Genomic DNA, 16,396 nt, shown 5'->3' on the forward strand with positions numbered 1-16,396 from the left:
AGAACACAAGACACTGGCTGGCATGTATTGCTGGATGGTTGCCTGGAGGGAAGGGGTGACAGATCCCTTCACAGTTTTGTGTGCCAGCACCAGGATTTGGAATTTGATACAAGCAGCCATGGGCAGCTGGATGCATACATTAGCTCTGTCTGTGGATGTTTTTATGTGTGTGTGGATGTTTATCACTCGTGTTGTGGAGACATAAATCTGTTTACACTCTCACACTGTGGGGACTTGCTTTCCTTATGAGAACACAACTTAAGTCTCCATTAAAGAAAAAAAAAAAAAAAAAATAGGCCAAATAATTGGGTTTGGGTTAGTGACAGGGTAAGTCTCCAGCAAATGAATGCAAGTCAGTGTCATGTCCTCTTTGTGTGTGTGAGTGTGTATACATGTATATCATATCCCAACTTTGGATAGTATTTTCCATGCCAAAATGTTTCCAAAATTACCTCATTTGAAACTAGTATGTGTCCAACATACTCATGAGAGACTTGAAGGTAGGGACTGCGTAAAACAATTAAAACTGTCGTGTAAGGTAAACAAGACATCCATCAGCTGCTGGCTAAATTTCCAATTTAAGCATGAAACATACAGCATGCTGTTTATTCTAATCAAGAGGAATTAAACTGTGATCTCTCCCTCTTTCTTCTCAAAGCAAAATAGACTTAAATTATTCAATCAATTAAGTTTGGTTAATCACTCTAACCTTCCATTACATGCATGTCAACTACTCTCTCTTGTTTCTCACTCTGTTTCCACCTCTGTCAGTGAGGGAGCAGGCACTTTCTTTCTCATTGAAGTAAGTCTGATTGAGTCATGTATAATTATGGAGTTCCCCACAGTGTCTCCATAATTCATCCATCTCGTGTTCCATCCCCCCTTTTATTGCCTCTCCATGTCCTTTCTGCTGATTTGCATTTGTCTGCATCTCTCTCTACAGGCTTTAATCCTTCCTTCATTTTCCAGAGCTCTTTACCATAATACATCAATTAAAAACAATCACTGTCCCTCTGTCCTGCCTCGTTCCTTCAGAAATAGGCATCCCTAACTTACTCTCTATAGAACAATAAAAATCCCTTTTCTTCTTTAACTCATCTTCTTCCTCGTCACTTCACAATCAGTTTCTTCCCTCTCTCTTCCAAACGTGTATCCAGCTGCAGCTAATTAAGTGGTTTTATCACTCAGTATGCTGCTGTCTGAGGTGCAGGAAAATGCAGCATAGCAGTGGGGAATATATTTTCCTGGTAAATGGTGTAAACACTTCTAAATATTATGTTTAATATACTGTATGACACTAATGTGTTCCATCAACATTACCAGTTCTCTCTGTTCGTACAAATTGTGTGTGGACTACCACACAGGGACACATCCACCCACTCAGAAATCAGCAAATGTTGTTTACCATGAGTAATATACTCACAGGTCAATCAGTTACAAGTAAACACACATGTCCCGCCCTCCTCTGGCCCTCAGGCCAGTCACTGCAGCCTTTACAGTGACAGATTGGAGTCACTGAGGTGCAACACGTCCAAACATTTTGTCAAAATCTGATCAGATATTATGTGTGATGGAGAGATGAAGAGCATAATGATTATGTACAGTTACTTCCCCAATTTCATTATGGGGGCAATCAGCCAGCCGGTCTGTGTTGGCTGTGTCACCAGCCGAGGACCAGTTAAATTTTATTTATGTGGAAGAGAAAGCCCACTGCCACATAGTATCTCCATCAAAGACTAGTCAGTATCTCACTTTCTGACAATGGCATGTTTGCACAGGCATGAAAGCACACTGAAAAACAGAAGAGACACGTTCCACACATGCACACACAAACCGGTGTGCAATTGACTATTGAGACACCAAGTGGGATGATATGACATCTGCCGTGTGCAAAGGCAATGAAAACAGAGACACACCAAGCCATTAGCAGCAAACAACAACCAATCCATTTTCTAAATATGATTAAAGCATTGACAAATGGGTCATTACCCAAGCTGACAAAGAGAATATAAAAGAGAGAGAGAGGCTGTGGGTAGACAAGAGTCATTTTGTACAGTATAAACATGCCGGATAACATGCTGTGTGCGTGTGTTTGTATCCCTTCGTGGCAAATGGCATCCAGTGGTTCACATTTGAATCTATTAGGTGGCATGGTGGAACAGGAGGTAACACTGTCACCTCACAGCTAGAAGGTCCCGGTTCGAATCCCGCTGTGGGCGCTGTGGCGTGTCCTCCACCATGCCTTCAGTGCCTGCTGCTTGAGGAAAAAGGGCCTTTCTGTGTGGAGTTTGCATGTTCTCCCCTTGCTTACCTGGGGTATCCTCTGGTATAAAATACCCCCACTAAAAACATGCAAGAAGATCACCACCTGAATCAATGGTGACAACAAGGAACTGGTCCCCGGGCGCCGGTCGGCTGGCAGCCCACCATTCCTGGTCCGCTGCGGAGGAAGGACTGACCAGGATGGGTTAATCGCAGAGAAAAAATTTCACATACGCATAGCATGTGCAGTTTCCCCTCCCTAACTTCGCATGTTGTGTTAAAGTGTGACTAATAAAGGGATTTTTCTTTCTTTCTTTCTTTCTTTCTTTCTTTCTTTCTTTCTTTCTTTCTTTCTTTCTTTCTTTCTTTCTTTCTTATTATAAGGCAACTAAAGCTGGAAAAAGAACAAAACAAAAATCAAAGTGCATGTGCAGAGAAGTGAGGGAGGAGAGAGAGAGAAAAGAGCGTAGACCTGTCATCGTGAAGCAATAGCAGTAAAAGCCTCAAGGCTGTAAACAGAGGAGCTGTGGATTTTCCCAGGGGACACGTTCATCTCCTTGACTTTACAATGGATAGAGCTCGGACACAAAGATATATACAGCGTCATTTCTCTTTGAATGGATTGACGGTGGATGGAGAGAGGAATAGCCAAAGGAAATAAGAAATGAGAAAGAGGATAAACCGTTTCACTATGAGCCTCAGAGATGCAAGGCCTTTCAGAAGAAGTCTGATCATAGTGCACTTCATTGTGCTTGATAAAAATCTGTGTGACCCATGAAAAAGATCTGCTACTAACATTAGCCACTGATAATTTAGTGTGGCACGGAGGATAAACTGCTGCCAACCTGGAGGATATGGATGGTGAGTGTGTAATGTATGTTATCAGCATCGGTAGAACAAGAGGTCTACATGATACTAAAGGAGCACAGGCAGCAGGACTGAAAGAAATGACAACAAGGGTACAGAGTTTCTCCCCCATTTCATAAAGCACAGGAGGAGGTCTATGTTCAGATATAATACTTTGTCTTTTTTTCTTCTGCAGATCTTTTCTTAGAAAACTCGCACCAGACCTGGTGAGAGAGACAAATGTGCATAAAAACTCCACTTTTTTCCCTTCAGACTTGGACTAAAATGATAATGGACTTTGTGTAAAAAGGAGCAGACACTTTAGGGATGGAGGGAAATGAAAGGACCGCAAAGGAGATAAGAAGAATAGATGAAATGTAAAAGAAGACTGATGTTAATTTTCTGAACTCCACATGAGTTGCAAAAAAATAGGTAAAGATAAGATACCACCATATTACTGTTTTACACACAGGAAATCACAGGGATTAATGATATTTGAGTTTCAGTGTGTGATACCTACCTCACATATTAGATCTACTCTGCTGTTCAAAACTGTGAAAAAATCAGGCTGTATAAACACTTTCCATAAAGACCGACAGACCGACAGACTACATCTGTCGTGGGGCATTCAGAGAATTATAATGCATTCATAATGCTTTATGACTACACTCATAAATGAACATAATTTCTGATGCACTACATCAACAACCATGAAATGTTACAGATGCATCCAATAATGAATTGTATGGATGCATCAATATGTACTTCATTTTACTTAACACATACAATAAAATATGGTACAGCATGGACTATTATAGCGTACTATGAGTCCTTACTACAGTTGATTGTGGAGGTATGTATAGGTGTGTTAGTCATAATGTATCATAAACCCCATCACTATAGTTTATAGCTATTCAAGAGCATCCATAAGACACTTGAAGTGATAATTAATTTTAAGTCACATCAATAATGTTTCATGACCGTTGATAAAGCATTATGTGTGTTTATGAGTGTAGTCGTAAAACATTATGAATGCATTGTAATTCACTTTGAATGTCCCCATAAGGCACCATAGATGTGGCCTTCACAGATAGTCAGTGGTTATTAATGGTTGTGGATTACTGCTTGTGGACTAAATGGATAAAGCGATTTTAAAGCAAAGGATGAGTGAAAGATGGTATGGGTTGGTCTGTAGCTGGTGAAAAGGTGAGTGCAGAATAATAAGAGCAAATGAAGTAGGCACTTGAGTTAAAAGTGCACATGGTACAGTTTAATTGGATTCAACAAACAATTGAGTTGATGGATGGATGAATAGGTGGATGGTGTGAAGGATAAAAATGAACTGGCCCTCAATAATCTACTGTACATGCAATCTCAGGTAATAGATTGAAGGATAGAGTCTGGATGGGTGGCAAAAGGTGATGGAAGGAGAGATCAGTGAGTGGAAGAGAAGGGAAAGCCAGGTGTGGAGAGGGAGGCATTAATCTGGGAGCTAAAAACCAGGGAAATTACACTGTTGACTTGTGTTTAATAGAGGGAGGGAGTGACAGGGAAAGCAAATACAAAATAGGACGAGATAGAAAGATGAATGGTGTAAAAGAAGGGGTTCACTAAAAAAAAGGGAAGAGAGGAGGCCAAGTAGGACTAGTGGCAGAGTGAAAGTTTAAAGGAAAGAGAGACGGGGAAAAAAGGGAGACAGGGCATTCATCTGGCGAGTGTGATAACAGTGAGCGCAGTAACTGGATAAATACAGCAGAGTGGTAACGGTACTGAATTGAGGGGCAGTTGAAGGGAATGAGGAGAGGAGACACAGATAGAGTTACAGAGAAGAAAAAAAGAGGCTGGATGAAAGGGAGGATGTATACATCTCCGGGGCACAAAGACTAGAGCTAGCTTGGAATGCATGATGTTAAATGTGACAAGATGAAGGGACCGACGGGGGTCCATTAAATGTTAATGGGAACAGGGTAGGAGGTGGGGAGACGTACTGGGGGCAGGAATAAGAACAGATTGTGTTTGCAAGAAATCATTGGTCTGGTATTTTCAGCAACAGAAAGTGCCAGGAGTCAGAGAACTTAGAGTGATAAATTTCAAGAGAAACAAAGTCGAAAAGGGCATGTTATCTTTTGCTCATTCTACCTCCCTGACCACATTAATTCAAGTGCTAATACCCTCAAGGAGTGTATATCAGCAAAGCAATGGCCCACACAGACACTCGCAGAGGCACATATAGAGCACAGCACATTTTCAGCCTGCCAGCGGTGTGAGTAAGAGTGTTTCTCTGCCACTCAGCGCTTAGCTGTGTATGGCACAATGCATGGCAGCAGTTTGGAGCTGTGGAGCAATACATGAAACAATACACAGCCACAAGTAGGTCATCCAAGCACACACACAGTTCTAGACATGAAGATACACTCTTGGCGATGGCAGTGCTGTGGGCGCCAGTAGGGACTTACTTTCACTCTGTCAGTGAATTACTGATGAAATCAAACACTTGATTATGAATACAGTCTTCTTAAAGCCAGCAGATACCAGAAAGTTGAAAATGTATTGTGTTATTCCTGCTGTGACAATCTTCTTATTTCATCTAACTTTCTCAATACCGTTTTGATCAAATGTAATATATCAAAAATTAAGTCCACATTATGATATCAAATTCTGCGATGACCTTAAACTGCAGTTTCAATGCCGAGCTTTTTAGAAGCAGCCTCACTAAGACCTGCCTGCCATTTCGTCTTCAGTGTCTGTTTTAAGTTCCAGAAGTTTCAGTGTTAGAAATAAAATGTCCACATCTCTGTGTGTTACTGTGTGCAGCTTTAGTCTGTAATTATGATGCTCTTTATAATCCAGTCAGTTTAAACTTTGCTTTCCTTGTAAAGCGACATGTGCTTGACTCATTTGAACGTTTGAACAGTCTTTGAAGTCCTTCAATGCTGCTGCAGTGGCTTCACCCATTGCCTCAGTGAACACTTTGCATCTGCTGGTTTAGCTTTTTTTCCCCTCATTTAGCATGAAGTACTTCCACACAGGTGACATAATGAGGCAGGTGGCTACATTTATGAGATTGCAACTCACTGTATGGCACATCACACAAAATGTTACTAGGTGGCTCTACCAGTATTATGTTTTCTGCTTTTCAACGTCAGTTTCTACTTAGTTTAAGTGTATTTTTTCACTTGTGCTATCCTATTCACTGTCTTTGGCTAATATCAGAACAGTGATACTTAAAGGGATATTAAATGAAAACTTTACAAACTAAAGGTTGCCTTATGAATTATACATGACCTGTTTTACTCTGTAAATGCACAGTATATAATTTCTGCCACTAGGGGGTCTCTCAAGACAATGAAGATCTAATCAACATAAAAACCAATGAGGATCTATCTGACTCACGCAGAAATGTTCACGGACGTGGTCATGTACTGACATTTTGTCGGTATTACATTTAGTCAGGTTCACCAACTTCCGTTCTCAGCCTTAAACGTATCATCTGGTGTTTCTCGTGTTTCCCCGGACGTTGTAGCAACTTGAGGAAGTAAAGGGGATATGAGCCATTGCCAGGCAACTAAATGAAATGCACCTTTACCTTGAACAAAGTTATGGATTTCTATGGGTTTGAACATTCCTGGAAGCATTTGCCATAATGTAAGTACACAACTGAACAGAATATATAACATAGGTCTAGTCCTCTTTAGACATTTGAAAGTGGAAATCTTACATATAAAACTGTTGTCTCTTATAGTGTCTAACTTAGTTGAGAAACAGCTGCAGCTACAGGCATACAGACACTCTTTTATTGGTTTTCTTCAGGTATTGATTTCCTTGCTTCCTATACCCCTCTCTCTTCTCTCTCCTTTCCATCCTTAGTCACTGTGCCACAGAGACCGGAGGACTAGGTATCAGTGTGATAAAGTGTGTGTGAGTGCGTGGTGGGAGGAGAGCAGCTTGGAGAGACACAGATAGAGAGAAGAATCAGTCGCACCTGACTGCAGGTGAAGTGCTTGCAGTTCATTTCTTGTGACAGACCAACAAGCTGGAAAGACAGAGCTCAATAACATGCTCTGTTACAGGACAACACGGGTACAGTGCACACTAACATACAGAACATGCATCAAAAATGTCTGCGTGTAAACAAGACTGGGGTGAGGTAGCGATTCAATATACAGAATTTGAATACATGAAAAATAATGCGGAGGGATTGATTTATTTTGCAAGTTGTTGAGTTCCTAATAAAGGTTTAGGGCCTCACAGGATCAATTGACCTCCCAGTTAACTAAACACAGAGCAGTATAATTAAAGTAAATGAGTCCTACAATAGTCCCTGGGTTTGGGTGAATGATATATATATATATATATATATATACACACACACACACCCTTCAACTAAACGCTCTGCATTCTGCATGACTGCTTCAGCGAGATTGATCCGTGTATGATAATATGACATATCATGAGTCAGTATACGGCTCGTGTTCAGGAGGGGTTTAGATGTGTGAGTGTGGCTGTGTGTGGGTTGGCGCTGATGGTGGTGGTGTGCAAGTATGGTGTAGTAGGTGGCTATGGTACAGGATGGTAGGTGAAAAACTGCAAATGGCTATGGTTTGATATTTGTTTGCCCTCCTACACACCTCTCTTTCTGTAGTTCAACTCCGTTTCTGTGCTCCAGTCATTGTACACAGCTGTTCTTCTGTAGAGTTTTGGCAAGGTATAAGGAAACAACATCCATCTGCACAGTTTAACAACTCAATCTCTCAGGCAAGACTTTTCTCAAATTATTTCTATACTTTCAAACCTTTCATAATGTCAGTAAGTGTGCTTCTTACCCATACTGTCAAACATGTTTTGCTGCACCAGCATTTCTAACCCACTCCTTTAACTCTTGCTTACTTCAGAGTGTTGTAACATTTGGGCTGGGTTAGCGCAACGGGCCCTTTAAGTCATTAGCAAAGAGCATTAATGAGCCTAGTGCTCAGAAGCCCCCTGCAGACTTAAGAGTGTGTGATGTAAAGGGGATGAGGGCACTAATTCTCCAAAGTGCCCTAATAAGTAGAGGATTAGCAAAGTCTTCCATTAGCCAAAGCCTTGATGATGCTAAGCTAATGTACTGTAGCTAGAGTAGAGCAAGACGGCTACAGCGTTAGCATGACTGCTATAATAGGGATGTGGAATCTGTATAATGTAGCTTATGACACTTGACTGGCTTATTCAGCTCAAATATTCATAGAAATACAGACTCAAATGCACAGGCTGAAAATGGCTTCACACATAATATACGCACAAATAAAATCACAGGTGTACCTTCCCACACACACCCACAGGCATATGCTCAAGCATTAAGATGATGGTAGAGTGAAGATGAATCCCAGGCTCATTGGTTTTGAGAATAATGGCCATGACTAAGCAGTATGCTGAGACTTAGTGGAGTTTAATCATATATTGTTACACTGTAATTAATTCCTCAAAATATGGACTTGTACAATGGGCAGTGAGATTGAAACTGCTTTAGCTTCTACTCATTAATCATCTACATCAATGCATGAGGAAATGGATGCAGGAAATAGCTATTGTTCAGAAGGAAACAATCTATAGCCATTTAATTATCGAACAGGTTTTGTGCTCATATACTTAGAGCCATTACCTCCAAATTAGAACAAACTACTTAAGTCTCGATGAGAACCGTAACCAGTTCAGATGAGCAACTGTGACTTTTTAAGTGGACCAGCACCAGAATAAGAATCAGAAAAAGCTTTATAGCCAAGTACGATTTTACACATACGAGGAATTTGCTTTGGTGAGGTTGGTGCATGACACATCTATTAAAAAGAAGCTATTAAAAAAGTAAAAAATATAACAGTAAGTAAAGAAATAACAATAGTAGAAAATATTACAAGGTGGAGGTGGAGGTGACTGGAGCTGGAGCTGTTGGGAGGTGTCATGGGGGATGGTTGCTGGACTGTCCCTTTGTCTTTCAAAGCGGCAGTAGAACTTGTTCAGGTCGTTGGCTAGGCGTCAGTCGTTGATGGAGTGGGGGGCTTTAGGCTTGTAGTTGGTGATTTGCCTGAGCCCTTTCCAGGCAGACGCAGAGTCGTTAGCTGAGAAGTGGTGTTGGAGCTTCTCAGAGTACAGTCGTTTAGCCTCTTTCACCGCCTTGCTAAACTTGTACTTTGCCTCTTTAAATCTGTCTTTGTCCCCACTCCTGAAGGCCTCTTCCTTTGCCAACCTTAGCTGTCTGAGTTTGGCTGTGAACCAGGGTTTGTCATTGTTGTAACTTACCCTGGTGCGTGATGGAACACAGCAGTCCTCACAGAAGCTGATGTAGGATGTCACAGCCTCCATGTACTCATCCAGACTGTTGGTAGCAGTCCTGAACACATCCCAGTCAGTAGAGTCGAAACACGGCTGGAGATCCTCCACAGCCTCACTGGTCCACTTCCTTGATGTCCTCACTACGGGTTTGCAGAGCTTTAGTTTCTGCCTGTACGCAGGAATGACGTGGTCAGAGGTTCTAGGTCAGGAGAACAGTGCTGCTGGATCACTGTCACGTCGTTGCACCAATCACTGTTGATGTAGAAACAGATTCCTCCACCTTTAGTTTTGCCGGAAAGTTCCGTGTCTCTGTCTGCGCAGAAGAGTTGGAAGCCAGCCAGCTGCAGCGCAGAGTCCGGTCTTAATTCACAGAGCCACGTTTCGATGAAGCACAAAACTGCAGATGAGGAAAAGTCCCTGTTTTTACCTGACAGCAGTTGCAATTCCTCCAGTTTGTTGGGCAGTCAACGCACGTTAGAGAGAAATATTCCCGGTAACGCTGTGCGTAGTCCGCGCTGACGGAGACGCACGAGCGTACCGGCCCATTTTCCTCTCCTCCAGCGTTTCACTGCGTGAGCAAAGGTGAGCGCCCCTTGGACCAGAATGTCCAAAATTTCCACTGTTGGGAGCAGAAAATTGGGAAAGAAATCCACTGGTAGCATCACAAAAAACACAACGCGCACCAACACACCGAGGCAGCCGTCCGCAGTGCCATCTTGGTCTTTAATTTTGTGCATTCAGCTTTATTTGTTTGTTTGCAAAAGCAGACTGTTCAAGACAAAGCATCACATGAATTCATTTTAAGGATGACTCGTACATTTCAAAAGTAATGTATCCAAATTAAATCAGTAATGCATGCACTATGTGATTAACCAAGAAAAGCAATTAGCCAGACGCCATGGTGTGCGTCATTAATGCATTGACAAACACGGACATGGTTGGAATTTGTCACGATTGTGTATTCATCCTCATAAACCACATTTTGAAATCCAACTCATTCGGTTGTTTTTGTGCAAACCAGTAGACATTGGAGACAGTGTCGTCTTGTATAGCTCTTATCTCTCTCTCTCTCTCTCTCTCTCTCTCTCTCTCTCTCTCTCTCTCTCTCTCTCTCGTTCTCTCTCTCTCTCTCTCTCTCTCTCTCTCTCTCTCTCTCTCTCACACACACACACACACGCATGCATGCATGCACACATGCAAGGTTTTATTCTGCTTTTCTCAGCACCATGAATCTGTCTCCTCAAGCTTTTCTTCCTTTCTTTTCTCTTTCTCTCTCTGGCTTTATTTTTGCTGTGTCGACAGATTAGTCTGTGTGGCGTTATACAGGCTGACTGTGTGTTTTAGACTGTGCTTTCTTGCCATTGCACCGTTTGTGTGTGTGTATCTGCATATGCATGTGTTTGTGTTGACTGTACTGTCTTTAAACTTTTTCCCCCACTACTTTTTGTTTCACTCAGTGACTCAGTGGCAGGAGTTTAGTCAGCTAGAAGTGAAATAAACACATTCTGGTGCTTAGCACATAGTGCAGGATGCAGAGAGGAGCATGGAAGCAGACGTGAGGGATGAAATAAGGATGAGAATGAATGGGGACAAGAGCATAAGGGCAACATGTGGGTGGCGAGTCAGGGTACGGTTAGGGTTGGCCCTGTAGGTAAAAGTAATGGAAGAGCAAACTGAGAGGCAAGAGTGTCTGCAAAAATAAAGCAATAAAGAGGTGATTAGTGGAAAGATGGTTGGAGTGAGAGAAGGAGAGAGGATAGGTGGCTGTTTGTGTTGCCATGAGGGTAAACAAGGGATGAGGGAGAAAACAGCTAGTGAGTAAAGATGGTGAAAAAGATTGGTTGGTGGAATGGAAAAGGTGCTGAGGAAGGGATGTTGCAAAGGAGGTGGTAGAGGAAGGCAGATGACTCCAAATTGAGGACAGTGTACAACATTCAGTGGTGCTGTAAGGCAACTAAAATGAAAATCACTGCAAGACTGCAGCTTTGAAATGATTGGGGCTGAAAGGTAAGCACTCAGAGGGGCTGTTTTGGACAAGAAGGGAGATAACAGGGGAGTGGGTTGAGAGGGTAGGAGGTAGAGGTGTTTTTGACAGCACTAGAGGTCTAGGAAGGATGAAAAGGGGAAGGTAGGGAAAGGAGAAATGAGCACAGATAGTGTCTCAGAGCTGAGGAGCATTTAGGCAGTAGAGCACAAACAACTGGGGGATTGTGGATAGTCTGTCTGTCTGGCAAGAAGGGCATCTTTTACAACGTGGTTTTATAATACAGCTTTGAAAACACTTTTTATAGAAGCATACTTTAATAGTTTTCTAGACTACACTGCTTTATATTGTATCATTATTGTTCATGAAGTACCCTGAAGGTCAGTCAGTAATGTGGATGTTGACATGACTCTGCTACACTCACTGACTTAGCTTGATTCAATAGCTCGACCAGTGCTTACTCTCAGGAGATGGTTGCTTTTGTTTGCACAGAAATTAGGAATTGGGGCTGACAGAGTTGATGGAAACAAGTATTGCTCTGACTCTAATTCAGTCATATAAAATGGCAAAAAAATCAATGAATGCTCTGCTTTGGTGATGCATTAATCCTATATCATATCATAGAAGTCTCATGTGTTTCACTCCATACATGTATTGTTTTGACTCAGGCTTGAGTTATCCATTGGTTGAGTCATAAAAGAGTGACTCACAATAGTGGATATTCATAGTGGGTTTTGCCTGTTCACACTATGTTCCCGCACTGCTGCTGTATATCTTTACCTATGGATGTACACCTCTGTATCAAGTTTCCTCCCTTGCTGTTTTCATGCCCACTGTTTGTACCACAAAGCAGGTTGCATATGACTCGCAGCTTTGTTCCTCAAAATAACTATGCAGTGCATGTGGAAACAAGCAGGAATGGCTCACTAAGAATTTCCCTGTCTCTTTCAGTCGGTGCTGGGTGACTTGTAGAATAATTTGCGCTCTTAGCGTAAATAATTACTAAGATCAAAACTATGACTTGGTATTGCCCACAGATGTGACAGATATTTTTCACGACTGATGAATTTTGGCATAAAGTGAGAAATGTAATTCCCTTTGTATGCTTTGAAAATAACAAGTTCCTCTTTGTTTTTCCTCCTCCCTTCTCCATCTTTGTCCCCTCCATCCAGCCTGTGAGCTGATGAACCGTGGTATCCTGGCTCTGGTCAGTTCAATCGGCTGCATGTCAGCAGGCAGCCTTCAGACTCTTGCCGACGCCATGCACATCCCCCACCTCTTCATCCAGCGCTCCCCAGCGGGAACACCCCGCTCCGCCTGTCCACCAACCAGTCGCGTCCCTGGAACAGATGACTACACCCTAATGGTCCGCCCACCTGTCTATCTCAATGAGGTCATCATGCAAGTGGTGTCTGAGTACAGCTGGCAGAAGTTCATCCTCTTCTATGACTCTGATTTTGGTAAGGAAATAATCAGCAAAGCAATCATTAATACCAGTATTCATTAAAAATACCCTTATATTAGTAATCATAGGGATATCTATATGGACATGAGTGAAATGATACACAGTAGGCCTATGAAATATTTTGAATTTATAATCTAATATCAGTGGTTTCTCATGCATGCATGGTAGGACATTAGAGAGTTAACAGATGTATGTTTAAACTAGAACCTTTGGTCTCTCTCTCTTTCTCTTTCTCTCTCTCTATTTCTGCCAAATAAGTCAGTCAGACATGGACATGTGTATGCATGTGCACAGAAACAGGCACACACATGCACATGTGTCTTTATTCTAGTGACACATCAGTCTGCCTGTGTGTGTGTATGCTGTCTCATTTTACCCCGCTTCTTCGTCTCTCTCTTTCCCTTCGCCCTCTCTTTTTCCAGTCCATTAACTCTAACATTAGACTGGCAATATCCTATGTCCCTTTCTGTAATGTGCCACTCCGTTTCTTCAGTCTCTTGGCTTCCCTCTACAGAAATATGACTTTGCTATTTTCTGTACGTTTACAGGTGTATTCATAATGTGTAGTGTGTGTGTTCGTGCATGCGGTTTCTGTTGTGCATATTGTGTCTCAGTGTCCTCTCAGACCCCAACAAAGTTAGCATATGTTGTTTCTTTGGGAGCAGGGTCACAAACGTCATCTAAACTCACAGAGAGCTCATGCCATACTGTCAAGAGTCTGTACTGGCTCTTGACTGGCTGTCAAACTATAAAGTCTCATGGTCCTGCTCTGCCTTCTTTGGCCTATCACTTTTATGTGTAAATGTAATTAATTTCTGCCTCATACAGGAGGGAACACTGCTGCTGCACTGCTCCTAATGGGCTGAAACGTAAAAGCATGTTGCATTTTAGATCACACCCTAATGAGTGATGCCAATGCAGGTGTTTTGCTAGCTAATGGAAAACACCAGCTGTGACATCACTCACTGGTGGATGGACAGAAGCATAACACACCTAACTTCGGGGCGCCGTACGAGCGGCAGCCTGTTAAAGCAGCTCTCTATACTCTTAGGAGTTTTTCTTATCTTTTTCTGTTTTCTTGTGCGTCTTTTTTATTCATTTTAGTTCTACGTGTTTGTAAATGTCTGGCGCATCAGAGACATTAAACATGGAAACTCTGGCACTACCTCTTGATATGATGTTTTTCTATCCCATCCTTTTGTATAGACTTGTTGTGTTTAACTTGCATGCACTTGCTGTCTTTTACTATTCTTTCCACTTTATCGGTGCTGCTGTGAAAATTGAATTTCCCCTCGCGGGACGAATAAAGGAATATTAAATTGAAAGTATACAGTCATTTTCAGTCTAACACAGTAATTTTGTGCCATATGATTCGGTGTTGATTTAATCCTTATAGCTATAATGGCGCTCCATTTCACTCATTGCAGTCAATTAACACAATTCATGTGTTGTATGCATTGATCTCCGATGAGATCTCTGCAGGAGTATTGTTTTGCAATGCATTCTGCAAGCTCAAAGTCAATCTTCTGAGGCTTTAAAGCATTATATCAGCGTGTTGAATATATCATGAAGGTATGCTCTAACCAGTGAGCTCGACCAAGCAGTTTATATTGGATGGATATTGAACAGTGGCTAATGTGGCCCTTCTGGAAATGCCGGTCCCACACCTCAGAAGTCAGTGTAGTAAATACCCTGATTAAATCAATGCTGAGCAAGTCAAGGAAAGAGAATTTCAGTTAATTGGTGGATTATACAGGTAAACAGTGACACAGTTGAAGTGTACTACTATTGTACTTAATATAATCCTGTATAAAGTACCTTGCAATACCAGCAATTGTCAGACTGACACATAATGAATGATGTAATAACAGCTCAGTCTGTTAAAAAATGTATTCAGGAATCTTGTCACAAAGAGAGTATTTCAAACCATACTGAATCTGGATCGGACAGCTTCTTTCCTTAATCACAGAGAGATTGTTAGCACACATTTGCTTCGATGTGTGCTTGACTGCACGTTGTTGAATCAAAGTGTTATCTGCAGGATTCTGTTGGCCGAGGCCTTTTTCCATTTGCTGAAATCTGAATGTGTGCTTCATAGTTATTTTCTGTCTGAACCTAAAGTTCTGCACGACTGTGAAAGCTTCCATTTGGCACCATGAAATTAACTTCTTTTAAATTCCATGCAAATTACCAACAAATATATTCATGCCTTTTGGGAAAAGGCTTTTACTTTAACCTTAACCTAACCCTAATCAAGACTGAAAGTAGAAGCACTAGTTTTTCCCCAGCTAGACAACCTTGAATCAACCGCTTTATATCCAAAATTCATCCCCCAAATGTGGTACAGTTCATACAAAATATCGACACAATAGACCCCATACACACATACTCATGCACACATGCAAACACACACATGTTCGTAGCCCGCTTAAATCGCTCTATCCCCTCTGTGCTCTGTGACCACTGATTCAGCACATGGTTCCTCTGGGTTTTGGCAGTGCTGTTCTCTCAGCTACAGAAGGCCCTTTAAAGATATCACCATTGTTCCCTAATGGCCTAACCCCCTGTTCAAGGAGAGAAGGGAGAAAGTAGGAGTGCAAAAAAAGAGAGAGCGCGAGCAAGAAAGTGAGGTAGAGAGATACAAAGATGGCATTTTAAGATGATAGCAATGTTCCCAAAAGGCCTCGCCTCTGTACAAGGAGAGTTCTTTAGAGAACAGACAGTCGAGTGTGTCCTCTCAAATGAAGCTACTGTGCAACTGTCCCAATCCCTATTTTCAGCTCTACTGGTGCGTTCCGGACACTGAGAACACATGTTTTCTCTCTATTATCTCTCCCTCTCACTCCATCATCCTTTCTTTTCTTTTCTTTTTCTGCCTCCCACTCACACTCTCCTCCCATTCTTTGTCTTTTCTGTCTTTCCTCAGATGTCTTGCGTTCACACTGATATATATTGAAAATGTAAGTGACAAGTCACTGTTACCTGCCTGAGTCACCTTACCCATAATCCAGTCAGAACTACAGCAACCCTGGCCTCGTTGAGCAAATGTGGAAAGTACCACTTAGTGGTAATAACACTGTTGACATTAAGATGATTTGTTTTGTTTTGCTTTTAGCCAATGACAAGAGGGGCCTGAGGCACAATAGTAAAAGGTTATAGTCAAACAAAAGAGCCGTTTTAAAAGTGTGATGCTTGTTAGGTTGCCAGTCTTTTATTAGGAGAAAACAATAAGTGCTGATATTTTGGACAAATGTGCTTTGTTCAAATGCTTTGGAACATAAAGCAGTTAAATACATTCGCATGGGACACGGATATTCACCTCACAAAGACGATAACTGTCACATATTGGCTGTGGTGTCCAATGAGGCAACACTCTAAAATGCCAGCTGAGCCCTTCATGTCTGTGGGCTATTACCTGCATGCTGAGTGTATATTCTTTTATTGAGTCTGTAGTCATAAATATTTTATCAGAAGTTTATAAATTAAATATAAAATCAATATGGTAAACTGGGCTCCACCTCAAGAGGATACCA

General features: G+C 41.8%; 1 protein-coding gene across 4 annotated transcripts in view; it reads left to right on the forward strand.

Moving 5' to 3' along the window:
- The window catches only part of grid2 (glutamate receptor, ionotropic, delta 2), a 478,994-nt gene that overhangs the window by 265,002 nt on the left and 197,596 nt on the right, over positions 1-16,396 (forward strand). For all 4 annotated transcript variants that reach the window (XR_011602276.1, XM_070963684.1, XM_070963683.1 and 1 more), the window contains exon 3: positions 12,571-12,858. Coding sequence is in view for 3 of the 4 variants with exons in the window: in XM_070963684.1 (XP_070819785.1) it covers positions 12,571-12,858 (288 nt within the window). In the remaining variant the exon portion in view is untranslated. The remainder of the gene's footprint in view (positions 1-12,570; positions 12,859-16,396) is intronic.

Source organism: Chaetodon trifascialis, chromosome 6 (genome assembly GCF_039877785.1).
Source record: "Chaetodon trifascialis isolate fChaTrf1 chromosome 6, fChaTrf1.hap1, whole genome shotgun sequence".
Taxonomy (NCBI): domain Eukaryota; kingdom Metazoa; phylum Chordata; class Actinopteri; order Chaetodontiformes; family Chaetodontidae; genus Chaetodon; species Chaetodon trifascialis.